Source organism: Argentina silus, assembly GCF_951799395.1.
Source record: "Argentina silus genome assembly, chromosome: 14".
NCBI classification, from domain to species: domain Eukaryota; kingdom Metazoa; phylum Chordata; class Actinopteri; order Argentiniformes; family Argentinidae; genus Argentina; species Argentina silus.
In genome coordinates this window covers 12,361,422-12,380,297 of record NC_139668.1, presented here as the reverse complement: position 1 = coordinate 12,380,297, position 18,876 = coordinate 12,361,422, and the positions used below count along the sequence as shown (strand labels likewise).

Here is an 18,876-nt window from a genome sequence, read left to right as displayed (position 1 = left end):
AGGGATGGCATGTCACACGGTGGCTTATATCCCAGCAGTTTCTTCGCCAGCTTATGTTAAACATGTGCCCAGATGCCGTGCTGTCAATAATCAGCTGCATGGCTGCCAGTCCCCATATAAGAAGACACCTATTGTATATAATCACACTCAAGAGATTTACTGTGAGGACTTGTTGGGGAGTTAAAACACATGAAGACTGCGGAAGAGGAAGAGGTCGGAATAGGATGAAGAGTTTGTTTTAAGACAAATTCTTTGGACTACAGTTTGTAGTGTGCTAGTGTGCATGCACCGCATAGTTCATAAACTGGTTCTGTAGCTAGGGCTCAGTCTTGGCAGATGGTGTGACTGTTGACTTTTGACTAGAGCCAGCGGGTGGATAGCTTAACCTTCAACTCCGCACCTTTCATCCACCCTGCTTGTCTCCTCAGCCCAATCCAAGCCGTGCCAAGAACGAGCAGTCACAGAGAAAGGTCGCAAGACTTGATAAATGGACTTAATTTTGCCAGAACCAATTGTAACTGGAGAAGTGCATCCTCTGTGGCTTTTCATATGCATGGGGGCTCTCGAGGAACTTGATTTCTCCATCTGAAAAGGTGAGAGGGGTAATAATAGTGGCAATGGGGACTACTTTATGTCAATTCGCTCGGTCTTCCTTCAGAGGTTACCTGTTTACCTGTTGATGACTTCCATCACCTGAGTACAACTTTATTAATTATTTTTTTTTACTGAATATCAAACTTAGAAACATCTGGTAAACATCCTAGTGGTCTATCTGCAGTGTGTGTACGTCTGTGTTCTTTGTTTGAATTAGCTCATAAAGCAATGTGTCCTTGGTGCTGACAAGTGCCACTAAATCAATCCAGCCTTGTTTTTTATGTTTTGGGAATAATGCAGTGGTAAAAGTGGAAAGTAAAAATTGTCTGACCTTTTGATGTTGTGAGTCTCTTGTTGAAGACAAGGCTAAATAGGGGGGAGAGGACCAACATATACAGGGAACCCGCTAGGCCTACCTAGACGATTGAAGAAATAACCTCCATCTTACTGTTTTCCCAAACATTTTCCCGCTTGGTCTAAGGGGAGGATTTGGATCTACCCAGTCTTGTCAATCATTCAGCATATCTGAGAGAAAGTGCACCAGAAGCAACATCTTTTCACCTTGAATGGCAAGATAACAGGAATACATTGCGGAAGTTATTTATACAGTATATCAAACTGTTCCCCTTCCCCTTGAACCTGTCAGTCAAAGTTTGGCAAAAGAGAGGAAAGCAGAGCATCTTAAACTACAATTTTAAAGTGCAGCTAAAACATCTACGTATAACTACACTGTCAAACCCAAGAGCTATGCAGCGGTATTCAATCAAAACCCATGTCTGGAAATGCAAGGGGTAAGGCTAACACAGCACCTATTTTGATTTAATAAGGTAATTGTATAACATGTGTAATTGTTAGGGAATTGATAGGGAATAGGGGGGAAGGAGGTTAGCACAGAAATATACTGTACAGCTATTAGAAATGTTCTGTCCTGTCCAAAGAGAGGCAGTTGTCATTAAATATGTGATTGCATAAGACATTTGAGAAGAACCCTTGAGAAACATTTTACAAATCAAAATTGGTCCACCAGGTTATATTCTGTGCCTGAAGACTATAATCAATTATGATGTATTGTAAAGTGTCTCTCTGGGTTGCCTCCAAATACACAAAACAGGTCAAGTCAGGGTCAATTGACATTGTAAATCTCCTTTTGGAAGACATCAATGACTTCATCTTGTTGTTATTCAAAATTGAGATATCAGATTGATTGGTTTGTTGCATGCATTGTACAGTATGCTACAGATGGGTAAGTGGATGTTGTAATTTTCTGCAACAGCTGTTAAAACAAATTATTTTTTGGTGACGTTAATGTGGCCATTAGGATACTGTAAATATACAATCTTCATTTAATTCTTAAACTGAGTTATGTTCTCATTAAAAAGCTAATGAACTTTGCCCCGTTGCTTAAGAAACATCATTGCCAGAGTAATCTTATTCTAAGTGCCTATTGCATTACATTCCCCTTCCAAAGTACACACAAATCATTTTGAGTCACTTTTAATGGACACACATTCCCATTAGCGATATATCAATAATGAGGCTTGTTCATAATTGAAAAATGAATAGCTTCCTCCTTGATGTAACTGGATCAAAACTGTGGCTTGTTTGAACAATAACTCTCTGTGATGATTTGCAGACCACGAAATACCGTATGCAAATTCCTCTTCTTGCATTTGGATGTTAATGAAACTATACATATGTTTTTACATCATGGTTATATGATGCAAGTATGTACGTCTAGTGGATTTTTTTGTTGTTGTTGCTGTTGATGTAAAAGTAATTTAAAAGTGAAATGAAAAATCAGTGGCCATTAACCTTGTAGTCTACAAACATGGTTGGCATACATTTATTATCATATGATGTATCCATAAATATGTTTGTTTTTTTAGTGTTTGTGAGTGAAGTTTTCCTTTCACGTATTACATACCAAAATAGTTCAAAAGGCTGTTTTTTTCATTGCCACTTCCTCTCTGTATCTAATCTCGTCCCCAGACGATATGGAATATTTGGAGGCACTGTCTGGCAGATTAGTCAGTATGTAACAAAGGTTACATGCTGCCCTCTTATGGATGCAAACTTGAACTACAGTATATTTAGGAAGATCCTGGTCCAGTTATTTTCCACCATCCATGAGATCAAAATTATAGTTTTAACCATGTTTTGAAGCTATACAGTGTTGATGGAGTCAACTCTGATGGAGTAAGACAATTAAGCTAAGCTCATGAGGCATAACTTTGATTCTTCAAGAATCAATGCTATATTATTAATTTAAAAGAATGTGTAAGAAGAAGAAAAAACAATGGATGTACCAATCCCAGAATGACCCTTTAAAATTTTAAATATGAATGAAAACGCTTTGCATGCCAATGTGGCATGTCACTACGCCATAATTAATACATTTTTAACCATTGATACCTTTTGAAATTACAATGTAAAGCCATCACTCTAAACTGCCCCCTGAAAAACTGGATTTGGCCTGATGGGGGGTTAGAGTTAAAGCCTGAGTTTTAAGCATTGAATAGGCCCGTAGTAAGCACTGTTGAAGCCCATGAGTGACTGTGGAAAAGCACTGCTGTAGAAATGGGCCTAGTGGACAAGGTCAGACTTCACTCCAAACTTTGGTTTTGTTTATCTGGGCACTGTCACTAACCGTCACTAATTTTCAACCAAAAAAAAACAATGGAAGTCAATGAACCCTAAATTAGCATGTTTGAAATGTCATGCCCAAATCATCCACAATTCTCTGAAAAGACGCAATGACTTGATTTAAATGACTTTGAGATGATTCAGGGAACTTTCAAACATGCTAATTTAGGGTCCATTGACTTCCATTGTTTTTTTTGTTTTTTTTTGTAAAAACATGCAAACAGTTAGCGGTTATTGCCCAGATAAACAGAACCAAATTTGGGATTGAAGTTTGTCCTTGTCCATATACTCTTTTCAAGGCAAGAAACCAAATATGTGATTTGGACATTTTGGTAAACCGTTCCTTTAAGGTCCAGGGCTTATATAATACTGAGTCCTCACTCAAGGAGGCGGTGTTGTCCTTACTTGAGAGCGAACATCGAAATAGTCTTCTGTCCAAATAAGAGCATGTGAAGAAAAGTAAGTTTAATGGACAGATGGACAGGTTTCACATTACACTGGCATTTAGTTGTTCATTTGGCATAATACAATACAGTATGTCAAATTAATCCAAATATCAAATCTTTCACAAAATCAACAAATAAATAGGCTAGCAGCCAGAACACACGAGTGAACTGAGCGATATGGGCGATTGGGCACCATCCGAAAAGTGTGTGATGTCACAGGATGCCACTAGTGTATCACTTACAACCTGAGCTCTCGAACCACTCGTGCTATATAGGCAATAGGCATATTAGATTGTATTTGCGCTGCAGCACACGGACTATCCACGCACTCTGAAAACGTCGAGGAATAAGGATTTGTTATTTGCCATTTACAATTCTCAGCGAGGTAAGTCACATGTAAACAGTGTTGGGGAAGCTACTCTGAAATTGCATTTAACTACATTACCAATTACTTTACAAGGGCAGAAGTGTAACTACACTTAAACTACCCTTGAGAGAAATATAGTTTGTCAAACTAAAGGTACTTTGAAAACTAGTCCGCAAAACTACATTTGAATGAATGCCGATCCACTTCATTTGAATTTTTTTCCTGATCAAAATCATTTCTGACCTTCAGATGAACATTAGTTCATAGTTGACGGGGTTCCAATGCGAAGGGACTCATGAAGCAATCGTTATCCCTTTGCCACAAACAAATTGATGTTAGTTTGGCGTACAGTTCAAACATCTGTTCCAGATGTCGCTATAATGTATAGTGCTCTGTGGGGAACCATTTCTTTAGGAAAATTTGTTACAAGTTACAATTTTAGACTCAGAACAGTAGCATGATGCTTTAAAGACTTACATCCTGTTGTTGTTGTTGTGTTATCTGCATTGTTATGTAAGAGAGTTTGTACATGATGAAATGCTGAGGGGCTATGCCTGGTCTGTTTAGATTTGGCAGATCATTATATGATGTGAAAGAGGACCACATCCCATGGGCAGCAGCACAGAAAACAGGATAAACAAGTTATTTCTCTGTGGGAAACCATTTCTTTAGTAAAATGAGTGGAGAACAAGTTAACATGTTATGGTATTTTTGTACTCACACTGCCCATCTGTTTTTTTCTTACTGGTCTATTTCAGCAGTCAAGAAGTCTCAGTCCACTTTCCTTCCGCAGCACCATCTTTCATTGGATTAACTGCTTTGCAACTTGGGTAATTGCACATTCAACAGCCATCACATTTGAGGGGCATTCACATTTGCATTAGCATTTTGGCAAACTGCTAAAGCAATTGGCTGAAAATACCCTGAAATGAACCAGCAAGAGAACTGAGTCCGCATTCAAACAGAGGGCAGTGTGAATACAAGTTTGGTTCTTTTACAGAAGAAAATACCCAAAGTGAACCAAACTCAGACCACGTCCTGAGATGGTCTCAGTTTGGTTCGCTTCTGAGGGTTCTGAGTTCATTTGGAGTATTCACATTTGCATGAAGATTTTGGCGAACTGTGTTCACAAACACTGTCTGAAAGGGACCGAGTATGAAAATACCCTTAGACTTGTATCTTGTTGTTGTTGTTGTTGTTTGTTGTTATCTGCATTGTTATGTAAGAACAAAGTTTGTACATGATGAAATGCTGTATGAAATGTATGTTCCTTAAATGCCCTAAAGTGATAGTTTACACAAATTAGAATATTTGTTTCCTTACCAAGCTAGGGGTTGGCGACAGTGGCTAGATTATGCAGAACCATGTGTGGAATGTCCATCATAGTTAAATATGTTCTTGTCCATAGACTGCTTTGAGGGTAAAATAGCAAATGTGTTTGTGTACTGTGGGTGTTCACACATCATAATATGTCACAGATTTTGAGGGTGAGCATAGCAAGTTCTCAAAGGTGGCATTGTAGTGCTCAGGGAAACGGACACTCAGGGGATCAGTTAAGAGGATATCTGGAAGCCTCTGACGCCAGCAAAAAAAAGTTAATCGCTATGTTCAAATTGTTATACAAATGAATAGAGCTTTCATTATAATACCAGCCCAAGCAGAGATATGTCTGTCAGAGGAATCTTGAACAAAAACACTTCCCTTTGTGATCCTTTGTTTTGCTGCTATCCATTTACTGTAGGATACAGTGTACTCCATGAAATAGACATGAGAGGAGGGATGAGTAAGTATCTATCTTGGGCATGTGTCTTGCCACTTAACAGGGACATGTAGTCAGGAAAATCTCCTGGCCAGACTTGTGCACTGGTGAAAAGGATGCTTTTACTATTTTTATTCAAGACCGATACAAATACAGTGCTTGCCAGATACTATTGCACTACGTTTATCTTCAGATGTCTTGCAGTGCAATAGGCTTGTTGCCTTGAGAGTTGGCACTTTTAAAAAAAGAAGCACTGTTCACTAGGGGTGTAAGACTGTGGAAAGATGTGGGTACATTTCCAGGGGTGTATACAAAAGGACATAAGTTACACACACTGTCTGAGGCTGACAGGGCTTCCTGATTTAGGAGCTCTGGGATGGGGCTACATCAGAAGAGGGAGGGAGGGAGGGAGTGTGAGCATGTGGATGGGGGTTGGGGGGTTTCCTCCCCATTTCTCAAACAGGGAGGTCTGCAAAGCATGTTACCCTAAACCGTGAATTAATTTGAATTGCTTTCGATTCAGTTCATTTAGGACTTTAGTGTCGGGCCTGCATGTTGCAACCTTTTTGGAAAGCTTCTAGGCGATAGAGGAAACCCTGACATCTCACAAGCCAAGCCCCTCCCTGGTGTTTAAGGAAGGGCACGAGGTTATCATGGTTGGCCCCACTGTTATTCTGCCAGTCGTTTAAACCTGACGCTGCATGTTTTGTGAACACTGCTCTTTGTTTAGAAAAAGAGAATATGTAGATATCCAGGAGAGTGAGAAGTCAAGTTCAGCAAAGATTTGATGAGTGATTGGTGAGTATAGCTCACCCACTCTGTATGTGTCTTGCTCAATTCATTTTATGGGTGTATTTGTCATTTGGTGCTGTCCCTTGTGAGAGTCTGTCACTGGGCTGTACAGTGTGCATTTTAGCATTAAGCAGAGGCCTGTAGAAGAGAGCCCTCGCATACTTTAATCAATGCACATTTCAGTATTGTGTCATGGCTGTAGCGACTATAATTACGGAAAGGGCAAAAGGCCAGAGCCAAACAGTTCCCTACTTTTGTGTCTGGCTCGCATTACATTAGCTTGTGCCTCTGGTTGTCTTCAGGACATTTGTGTATTGGAAAATGGACAGACGCTTTGTTTCTTTTCTGTTGATGTAGAAGATGGTAAGGTTGGACTGTGGTAGGTTGTACTGAATATTTAAAAATGTAGGGCTGACACAGGAAAATCAAGCTGAAGAGACATAGCAAGATCAATGCATTCAATGAGTAATAAGTGTTTTGTTAAGAATAGTGACAATGTTTTGATAATGTTTTTGTTTCTCTCGCACTTTAAAGCAAATTTCCTGCATTTCTATGCAATTTAACAAGACTCACGGCAAGGCCATTTAGAGGACAGCAAAAACAATGTAAAAATTCTCCAGAGTAATTCTTATTAGAGATGAACAGAGTTCTATGTAGTATATTACAATGACATTGATAATAGAGAGTACTAGAACAGAGGGAAGTGAAATATCAATATCAATCCAGAATGTGATTGAGTATTAGCTGACAAAATAATACATGAATTTCTATGAATAAAATAATTGAGTTCATGAAGAGGGGAAGCAATTAGTTAGTGTTTAAACTATAATGGATGATAAATCGTCGGTCCCCAGAATGTACGTGATTTTCTTTGCTGGCATTTTTCGGATATATATATATATATAATGATAACTACTGCTGAGAAAGCCAAATCTCACCTTCACAATAGGCTAAAATCCCCTCTCTACCCCCAGTATTGAGTGATTAACTGGAATCTAGCAGTGGTAAAGGAAAGGCACCCACCATACGATGGCTGCAGCCAGCACTTTGGTGATGTGGTCTGTAATTTTGTTTTGGTATTGGAATCCTGAAATATTACAGTAAAATATCTATCAGGGCACTTTTTGGCAATCGCGAGGCTCCAAGCATTCACATCGGCCGCTTGTAGAGCCGGCTCTGATCCTCTTAATTTGGCTTTTAAATGCAATTTAAAAAAAAAAGTGGGGGAGAGGACAAAAATGCAATTATTTTAAAAGTGCCACCAACTCCTAATGAAACCTACGCCCCTATGCTTAGTATCCATTCGATATAACATGAGGGCATTGCAATACAGAAATAAGACACTGTTATGGCAAAAAGATCAATTTTGAACAGGTGAATATCATCCTGTGTGCTTTTAGTAATCGTGACAATAAAGTTAGGTCAATGGCCACTTAAATGGCCATTGGAGTCCTTGTGTGCAATGAATGTGCCTTAGCCAAATCAATTTAATCAGTAGAGTTTACAGGGCATTTATTCACAGGTCGCAACCCTCTTAGCCCAGTTCCTCTCAAGGTTTCCTCTGATCAGGGAGTTTTTCTTTGCCACTGTGCCTCAAGGTTTTCTTCTTAACAGGGAGTTTTCCTGACTTGGAGTTGGAGTTTTTTTTATTTTATTATTTTAGTTTTGTCTCATAGACCCTTGAAGGTCCTTGAGACAAACCAAAACAAAAAAATTAATTGATGGATTTCTCTATTGCATTCCCAGGATGAAACAGACTATAATCAAACTGTATAGCCAAGCAAGGCTGTAGAATATGTGTTTGATTGACATTGTTCTTCTACTAGTAGGTAGACTCAGATAGACGCTTCCAGTTTTCAGAATAAGAGGTGTGTGTGTGCAGGCAGTAAGTAATTAAACACTTTGCTGGCACGGCTTCCCTTGAATTCCAGCCATTGTTTTAGTGAAATGTCCTTATTGCCTTGCTGTCTCTCTCCTGTCTCCCTGTCCCAGGCCGAGTGTGTTATTGTTGCAAGCAGACTTGTATGTGTGCCACCTAACCCCTGGCTGGGGTCAAATGTTCCTTTGTGTAATCACTGAGCCCTCTCAACTTTTCCCAGGCTCTCCAACCTGGATCCATGGACAACATAAGGATGGATGCAAGCTGCATACTCTCACTTCTGTTACTGTGTTCCATAAGTCAGGTAATTTAGTCATTTACATTAAGTTATTCACCATTTGTTGATTGTACAGCATGTAGTCCCATCTTAAGTTACACTGCTTCAAGATTGTCTCACGGTCGCATCTTCATGTATATTTTTTAAGTGGAAAACACTACTTTATTTTTCCAAACAATTATGTTTTAATTCAGTGCTAATTTACTGTAGTAAATAGTGTGCTGTGTGGGTATCCTTTCAGAAGTAGTTTAAACATGGCCATAACTTTTTGGGCTCGGTTTTGGTTTGTTGAGCTTAGATTTTGTCCAAGACTGTGACTTTTTCCTCTAAGTGCGTGTTGTATCTTTTTGTGCCACAGCTGTTTGTGATGGCGAGCCCTGAGACCAATGATTCGCAGCAGGAGCAGTATCCTCAGAACGTGTACCACGACATCGGTGTCACCAGGAATAAGATAGTCACTGCTCAGTTTGAGTGCTATCAGAAGATTATGAAAGACTCCCACCACAACAAAATAGGTCTACAGGGGTCTACTGGGGGGTGTGGTGCAAATTTAAACCCTGGTGAATATTTGAGCTTAAAGATGCAATCTGTAGCTTTGATTTCTGGTCATAAGTGCTGCTCCTGGCCTTGTTTGTACACCGAGAGGGCCACAGCGACCATCATGTTTTACTTCTTAATGGAATGTGTTTGTAGTGCCCAGGATTACCATTCTGAAAATGAAAGCTACATATTTCACCTATAACACTGGGGCCGGTTTGGATTTCAGGACAGTGCAATGTTACGTATAGAGATTTATAAGTAGAATAGAGGGTCATAATGTATCAATCCTATACACAACATAACCTTTCTATCTGCAACAGTGATCAAATTAACTCACTCCCTTTTCTTACAGGGCCAGTGTGTAACAGGACCTGGGACGGTTGGCTGTGCTGGGAAGACACAGAGGCAGGCTTCACCACAGAGCAGCACTGCCCAGACTACTTCCAGGACTTTGACCCCTCAGGTCTGTCTATGACCGGACCTTTGAATACCATGACATTTCATTGTCAACAATTTGTACACTTTATACTACAGTACTTTGTGGTTACAGTAGGGTCATTCCATGTCAAATCAACAAGCCATGACACCCACCATGTCAGATTGTTCTGAAATGGTTGCTGTAGTTAGAAACATAAGTACGGTATTCCTGCATCATTATTTTGTAAAAATGTAGTTTCATCCCTGAGAAATAGGCTTATTGATTGTACCCAAATTGGCAATTTTCATTTTGTGGTATTCATAATATATATTTAATGGAATGCAAATCCGATTTGGACCAACGTCCAAACCTACCTGATAATGATTTGTCCCTTTGAAATGAATGCTTGGTCGACTGCACCATCAAGATTTGTATTTTGTGTTTTTATTTTTCATCAGAAATGGCACAGAAAGTGTGCGCAGATACAGGCCATTGGGGTCGCCACCCACAGAGCAACAGGACATGGACAAACTACACAAAATGTAATCTACACACCATGGAAGGCAGAGTGGTATGTTAAAGGACTAGCTTTTGTAAAGCTTATTTCTGAAATCTGTACTGTAGATGCTGGGATGCTACTTTATGTAATGAATACTGCATCTTGAACAGAGATAGACGTCATGTTCATAATATGCATTGTCTTTCAGACAGCGATGAATCTCTACTACTTAGTTCTGATTGGTCATGGACTGTCGCTGACATCATTGTTCATTTCATTGGGAATATTTTTCAATTTCAAGTAAGCCATTAATTTACCCCCCCACACTACTCTTTCATACTGTATGTTTATCTAACTTAAAGGGCAATTACCTTGGTCAAACTTGCACAACATTTAAAGGAAACAAAAGAAAGAGGACTGCCACATGTTTTCACTCAAGCTGCTCCGAAGGAAGGTTCTGGTACTGAGGTGATAAAGGTATACATTAGGAATGATAAACAGTGATTCAATAATAGTGTAACAGGATGCATCCCCTCAAGTCTAGTAAAGGGTCAAACCCATTTTTCTGGAAGAGGACTTCCACACCCTAGCTGCTCTGCCCAAAGTTAGATTCTGCATTTCAGCATTAGTGTGCTGTGATGTGCAATGGAAAACCTTACACTTGCAGCCTCGGACAACGTTTGACCTACAGAGGAGGGAGAATTATGCTTATTTCATGATTAGAAATGTTGACATGAGATGATAATTACTTGTTAATAGTGAGTTCATTATTTATGGTTTATAAATGAATACATTTACAAATGTACGTTATTATGAAGTGTTACCTATTGTTGTTCAGGTAAGATTTATCTCTTCTCTTTCCCCATCAGGAGCCTGAGCTGCCAAAGAATAACACTTCACAAAAACCTGTTCTTCTCCTTCGTGTTAAACTCAGTCATCACTATCATCTGGTTCACAGCAGTGGCTGACAACCAGGAACTAATGCAGCGGAACCCTGTGAGTATGGCAACATGGCACTGCTTCAACTGTACCTTACACTGAACAGAGTTAAGAACAGAGTTAACTTCGGCATTGATGTGTGTTCACTAAAATAAAGTGTTACCAACAGTTGATGTTTAGGATCAGGTCTATGGTTATTTAAGAGGCTTGCACCCTTTTCTACTGACCAACTAGGCTTACATCCTCCTGATGTCCCATGTGTACAGTAGAATTGATGAAACTTAACAGTCACCCAACCATGGAAAATGTACTCTTACAGGGAATATTCAAACCATATACTAGTTCTCATAAAATATATTGATGTTGGAAATGTGTATTCTACCCTAGGTGAGCTGTAAAGTGATGATGTTTATCCACCTATACCTGTTTGGCTGCAACTACTTCTGGATGCTGTGCGAGGGCATCTACCTACACACACTTATTGTTGTGGCTGTGTTTGCTGAAAAACAACACCTCATGTGGTACTACCTGCTTGGATGGGGTACGTGGAAACCAACTAGCCTTCTTCTGTGACAAACAGCTTCAATTTCAAAAGACATAATGCTCGTTCATATCATCCATTGAAACAATTTTGCATAATTTCACAGGCTTTCCACTAATACCTGCATTGATACATGCAGTAGCTCGAGGCTGCTACTACAATGACAAGTGAGTAATTTTGACTGTTGTTTCAGGTGTGGTTACTGAGTTGATTTTCAAGTATAGTAAGGCGCCTGGACATTAGTCCTGAAAAGATTAAACGTGTTTGTTAAATGTCAAATATACTTTCCTGATTATATGTTTTAGGCAATACATCCTCAGACTTAAGCTATGTTTGTCATGCTTGGCCTCCACCCAAATAAGAGGGGGGTTGGACAAGCCTGTTCTTCGGTCTAGGAAAGTGTGTCTCTTCCTCAGCCCAAGTGAACTTTGGTGTGCCACAAGGCTACATTTTAGGCCCCATTTTATTGTCATTATACATGCTTCCACTAGGCCAGATGTTCCCTCAGTAAAAGTTTTCCTCGCATGGTTACAGATAGTCCAAAACCCAAATGTTAGCCTCCCTACACTGGTTACCTGTTAGTTTTAGAATTGATTTAAAGATTTTACTGATAACTTTTAAGGCTCGGCTGGGTCTGGCAGCAGACTATATTTCTGACCTTTTAATCCCCTATGAGCGCAGCCTAAGATCCTCATTCTGTTCTGGAGTCTAGACTGAACTAATTACCCACGTCGCGAGTGAGCATGAGGGTAAAAACAGACCTCTCTCACTACGATCAGTTTGGGTGTCCTTCAAAAGGCTCTGCGTGCGTCTACACTGTCGAGCATGTTAACGGACACTCAGCGGCTAGTTACATCCAATGTGGTTTGTTTTTGGTGTTGTCTTGCTGTGCCATTTGATCAATCTGACAATTTCTCACTTTTCCACTGTCTAAACAAAGAAGTGGAAGGAGGTTGAAACTTCACTCTCCTCTTAAAAAAAGAGATTGTTATTAACTGTCTCCCTGTCTCTCTCCTCACAGTTGTTGGATCAGCTCAAACACATCCCTGCTGTACATCATCCATGGTCCAATCTGTGCTGCCCTGCTGGTAAGCCCTTAATAGTGGGGCAACTAGGATCCATGTTTTGAAGAAGTCGTGCCTTTTGGGTTAAAAGCACAACATTTTACAGAGAGCAAGGGCAGGTCTTAAGGAACATTTTTAACTATATGGCCATCACAGATTTCCTCTTATTTGCTCCAAATGGCTGCTAATATTGTATGATGTATAATATGATTTAGTCCTGGTTCTGGTATTTATGCAACTTTTAACGTATGCTACCTCATAAACAAAGCGTGATGCTTGGTGGTGTTATGCCACATCCATATTAGCGACACATGACCGCAGGAGGAAACCGGATGTCGCTGTTTTCAATGAGACAGCGACAGTTAAATCTGACCAGTGTGACTTTTCGTCTCCAGTGTGGATTTGGCATTACTTTTGATTGTCGGACATTAGGACATAAAAGATTGGGAGAGAAAAATAGTATAGTCTCTATCAGGTTGTTATTGTTAAAGATGTCATCATGTCATCTATGACTTACCTCACTGAGTAGAGTTGAATCTCTCTCTCTTTCTCTCTCTCTCTCTCTCTCTCTCTAGGTGAACTTGTTTTTCCTGTTGAATATTGTGCGTGTGCTCATCACCAAGCTGAAAGTGACCCACCAGGCAGAGTCCAGCCTCTACATGAAGGCAGTGAGGGCCACCCTCATCCTGGTCCCGCTCCTGGGCATCCAGTTTGTCCTCATCCCCTACAAGCCCCAGGGACGCTTCCCCTCTGAGATATACGACTATGTCATGCACATCCACATGCACTATCAGGTAAAATTCGATTAGATTATTGATTTGTGTCCCTTGTTGTTAGATCTAATTTCTTGGCAAAGTCATTAATTCTTCTCAGATCTCAACTTATTCCTCCTCTTTCTATCCTCTATAGGGTCTCCTGGTTGCCACCATTTTCTGCTTTTTCAATGGAGAGGTAAGGTGTCAATATTAAATGTTTTTAGTCCTGAACCAACTCTGTAATAACTCAATTTCAGTCCTGTTGTCGTTGATAAGGTTACTTAACATGGAGCAATGTGTACCCAACCAATTTTCACCCCCTGGCACGGTCTTCCCTCACAGGTCCAAGGGGTTTTGAGGCGGCACTGGAACCAGCAGAGGATCCAGTTTGGCAGCACTTTTGCCCATACTGATGTCCTTCGCTCAGCCTCCTATGTGGCATCGTCCCTGACGGAGGTTCACCGCTGCTACAGCATCGATGGAAACACTGAACACATGAACGGCAAGAGCTATCATGACATCGAGAACACTATCCTCCGATCTGACAACCCATTTGCCTGAGGACTGAAACGGGGGGCCTGAGGCTTGGGCCTGCACCTCAGAGACATTTTGAAGATCAGTGGGAATTAAATGAGAGGGAACTGAACAGAAGGGAATTGAACCATCTTTGGATAATACTGTGCACTTCTGCAGTTGAGTATCAAACTTTCTGTTGAAATGACCGTAGAGGAGCCCATTTTGAATTCTATTCCACTACTTCTCACAAACCAATGAAACCCCCATGGCTATACCTTAACCTGTGGACCAAGCTTGCTTCCAGGGCCAAAGATACACACAGAGTCTGCTGTGACCACTTTACAAACAGGCCCAAGGGGACTCCCATGGACTTGGTGATTTCTAACACTCATTCTGTCATCAAGCTTCCACCTATTTAAAGCCCAACTATAATGACTTTGATTTCCATATCAAATAATTTTTGGGTAAACGTTAGGTTACCTACTTTAATTGTTTACAATTTAAAATGGTCATAAAGAAGCTAGCAGTAGCTTTTTTGCACAATTTCTCAAGCTGGCAGACTGACAGGATTGACTGGGAGTGTCACTCACATTTTGGATTGACACGTCGTCCTGTGAGTCATTCTTTCCTAGGTTCAATGTTATTCGTCTGGTCTCGGCTGTTATCTGTACCTGACGGGGGCTGTCTCTGTGTGCACTGATAGTGCTGGCTAAAACAGGAGGGATGTTACAACTTAAACACATTATATTATTGGTTAATTTGATTGAGTTGTAGGGGAGAACCGGGACAAAAGTAACACAGGACGAAACACACCCATGTTCTCAAATTACACAGAAGGTATTTGATATGAAAAAAATATCAAAATATAGCAAAATATCAACACGCTTGAAAGAGTTGTCAACAAAAGTTATTTTGAGCGAGGCAAAGTTAACAAAAAAAACAATCCTAAAATGTTTTTTGGTTGAGAGTTGTTTCATTTTTAAGGTTCCAAACATGTTATTTTCTAAACCCATCTAGTGACTAAATGACAGCATAGGTGAAACTAACAACTTTACGCCCCGGGTTGCTATTACATTCCCATGAAAGTGAGATGAGGAAATGATAGTTAATATAGCTATTATGTAACCCGTTTTAGTCTTGTCTTTAATATTGTGGCAAAATATTTTTATGTTGACGCATGCTTAATTTTCATATAGCATTGATTATTCAATTTGCCACATACATGGAATTATGGCTGATAGTGCATTTATTGAAAGTAACAAGCATTACAAGCTAGAAACATGGAAATAAGACTGCACTATTGTGCACTTCAGGCCAGCTGTTACTACATCCCAAGGCTGTGTTTACTCCCTCCCCACCGGCAAGTACAAAAGTAACATTGCGGTGGTTTCGTTCTCGGTCTATTTAATTTCAACTCACTCACAGACTTTTCAGAATTTCACAGTGCTACAGTACTGTACTTCAACCTTGTAGTATTTAAAAGGAACTGGATCTGAATAATAAATGTAACATAATAATGTACATGGACCATGGACCTTGATCACTGGATAATGTATTGAGGTGGGCAGAGGTAGATTGACAGACAGAGAATGAATGACTGGTAGGAAGACAACATGAAGGGAACTTTCCTCAAGGTAAATTATTAGTTTAGCCATAGGTGTTTTAAGTAGATTTTTTTTTGTTGCAATGACATTTGAATGTCTTTAATTGAAGTGATCTTTGGTCTGAATGCAATGCCATTGATTGCAACATATTTAAAGCCCAACTGTCTCAGTGATACTTGGACCACCCATAACATTGTTGAAATATTTAACTGCTATTCGAAACAATTGTCCATCCAATCTATCCTCTCTGCCTTATTTCTGGATGTCAAAACCAGGTTTCCACTGTGTGATTTTATGTCTGGCACATAAAATGACCCTGGTTAGTTTAATCAGTCTTAGTAATAACAATTTAATAGAATGGAAGCTTCATGTCCAAATGCTGGAAAGAATGCTGCTCACACGTGGATACTTCATGATTCTTAGAATGAGAGAAAGGGCAATAGAGAGAGAGAGATGGAAGAAAGAGTGTGAGAGAAAAAATGTGTGTGTTTGCAATGCCTATATATATTTATGAATGTATGTTCATGGGTAAGCCTGCAGTATATAAAAATACAATATATTCAAGGAGTCAATAAGGTATTTATGTTTTTCACTACTAAATAGAGATCCTTGAGAATCAAGTTATGCGATCTTCACTCTTGTCTCAGTACCTCTATGCTCTGAATGCCTGTTCTGCATGTGCTCTGATCCCTCATGCCGAGGACCAACATACAGGCACCAAAAGTGAGAACAAAAATCATATCGTAGACTGGACCCAACTAATTCAAAATTCATAATTCTTTTGCAGCTGCTTACTTAAATGGACTGCACTGATTCATTTAGTGCAATTGGAACCTATATAATTCCAAACTCAAGTAATTTACACATTTATTTTAAATGTTTTTTTTTGTTTTTTTGCGCTATTTAGCTGAGGGAAAAATTCCAGCACACAGTATGTTATGGATGGTGTCCAAAGTCATTGTCATGTCCATTTGATCTCTGTGAAGAAGTCTCATGATATCAATGTTCTAGATACCAGAGTCATACTGTACATGTGCACACATAAAGCAATCTATACTGTAAATGACTGTCATAGAGAATGTCTGTGTGGTCAAATCGTGTGACACACTCAATTTTACTCAATTCATAGTTCCTCATGGAACTCCTCAGGCATTTTCTCTATTAATGTTTTTTTTCCTTTTGTGCTAAGAATTACAGTATTATTCACTTTATCTAGAACTGTCCTCTTTTTATGATGTCCATGAAAAGGCTGAGATTTTAGATGCCGATTTAAAGTAAACGTTGTCATTATTATGAGCTGCAGTATTCAAACGTAGTCTTGGAAGTGCAGCCTTGTCTATTTAAAATGTTGCATAGGTTGGGCAACGTTGCGCTCTGCAAGGGCTGTTTAAGGGAAAGAAAATATAGCCCTGTACTGTTTATTATTCTCAATGTTCTCTTATTGTGAGAAATGTTGCAAATTTTGTGAAATGTAATGCAATTATAGGTCATTAAGAAACCATACTTCCTTTGATTCAGTCTTTTGTCATACATGTATATTCTGTAAAAGCAACAAGGTTAAAGTTGAGGTTCTCAGCTTTTATTTTATTTGATGGTATTTGTGTAGATATTGGTTTCACCATTTCAAAATGAAAACGCTTTTCATACATAGTCATATTTCAGGGCACCAAAAGTAAACAATTGGCTTGACGGGGGCTTACGGTTAGTCAGGTGTGTTCGGTCACATCTGTGCAGCCATAAGAGAGCTGTCAATGTCTAGTATTGATTCTAGGCTTTGTGTTTGCCTTTTGAGCCTGCTATTGGTGTCTGTCAACATGAGGACAAAAGAGGTGTCAAGGAAGCCATTATTAGGCTGAAAAATCAGAAAGAAAACTATCAGATACATCGCCAAAACATTAGGCATGCCAAAATCAACAGTTTGGAACATAATTAAAAAGAAAAAAAGCACTGATGAGCTCAGCAATTACAAATGGGCTGGTAGGCCATGGAAGACTTCTCCATTGGATGACCGAAGAATGCTCACCATAATTAAGAAAACCCCCCAAACAACTGTCCCACCGATCAGGAACATTCTCCAGGAGGTAGGTGTGAATGTGTCAGACTACCATCCGCAGAATACATCACCAGCCGAACTACAGAGGCTTCACTGCAAGGTGCAAACCACTAGTTATACTTAAATAGAATGGTCAGGTTACAGTTTGCTAAAAAAAAAAAAAGTACCTAAAAGTCCTGCAGAGGTCTGGAAAAAGGTATTGTGGACAGAATATGTTAATGTATCAGTGATTGCAAGAGAAAAGTTTGCAGAAAAGATGATCTTCCCAAGATTTAAAGCATACCACCAACAGGCCTGGCAATGTTTCGCAGACTTCAGGGCTGTTTGCATGCAAAGGATTGTCAACCAAATACTGTAGTATACTGTACATGAGTGCTTAATTTGGACTGGCTGGACTTGGCTTATATGAATATGTCCCATTACTTTTGGTGCCCTGAAATAAGAATGAATTAAGTTTAGATAAGAAAAAAATATGTTCACATCTATGTACATACCTTTTGAACATGATGGTTTTGGAAGAACTGATCATATCAGAAAAGGGACCATATGAAATTATTGGACCCGGTTGGTAGGAAGACTTTCCCAAGCAACATTCCATTTTAACACACACATCTGCTATAAGCCAAAAGAAATAGACCATTTGTCAAACCATCAGCACAACATCATACAGCAGGTATATGCTCCAGGCTGTGTTATTCCAAGTGTCCCATTTCATGAGAATGCATATTTTCTGAAACTGAATCTGAGATTAGATTTCCCATGAATAACAGATGGCAGTGTCTTTCATTGTTGGCCATTTGTATTGTCACTAGTTTCTTATGATGCTTACTTTACAAGTTGCCTAAAATGGAAACAGATGTATTACAGTATAAGGTTGCACTTTAAACAGAGTGACACATACTGTAGTAGTTAAAAAAAAAACGAAAAACGAAAAGGAATATGTAGGATGGTTTTCATCTGAAAATCATCAAGAGTCAATTTTCCCGAAATTAAACCATATATACAAAAATGGAAAATTCAGATGAAAACCATCAGGGGTAAGCAGATTTTTCACTTTAGTGGTACTCAAAGGTTATAGCCGTTGCGTAACTGATATGTGACTGCTCTATCAGGGAGGGTTTGTTGGTAGTCTTAAATCTGACGGGATGCATTACATCCTGCCTCTTCCACACCCCCACCCCCACCCCCAC

The 18,876-nt window shown here is 39.5% G+C and overlaps 1 protein-coding gene across 1 annotated transcript; it reads left to right on the top strand.

Moving 5' to 3' along the window:
* The first annotated feature begins 3,956 nt into the window (after window positions 1-3,956).
* On the top strand, window positions 3,957-17,126 carry calcrlb (calcitonin receptor-like b). Its single transcript, XM_083685158.1, has 13 exons — window positions 3,957-4,068; window positions 8,701-8,784; window positions 9,116-9,272; window positions 9,650-9,760; window positions 10,174-10,286; window positions 10,423-10,514; window positions 11,084-11,210; window positions 11,541-11,694; window positions 11,801-11,861; window positions 12,716-12,782; window positions 13,334-13,552; window positions 13,668-13,709; window positions 13,856-17,126. Exons 2-13 carry the CDS (start codon window positions 8,719-8,721, stop codon window positions 14,072-14,074), a joined length of 1,428 nt encoding a protein of 475 aa, XP_083541284.1. The 5' UTR covers window positions 3,957-4,068; window positions 8,701-8,718; the 3' UTR covers window positions 14,075-17,126.
* Window positions 17,127-18,876: the final 1,750 nt, after the last annotated feature.

Coding starts and splice junctions, on each gene's coding strand:
- calcrlb (XM_083685158.1), top strand. CDS start 8,719: ATGGACAACATAAGGATGGATGCAAGCTGCATACTCTCACTTCTGTTA. Junction 10,287..10,422: donor ACACCATGGAAGGCAGAGTG/GTATGTTAAAGG, acceptor ATTGTCTTTCAG/ACAGCGATGAATCTCTACTA. Junction 13,553..13,667: donor ACATCCACATGCACTATCAG/GTAAAATTCGAT, acceptor TATCCTCTATAG/GGTCTCCTGGTTGCCACCAT.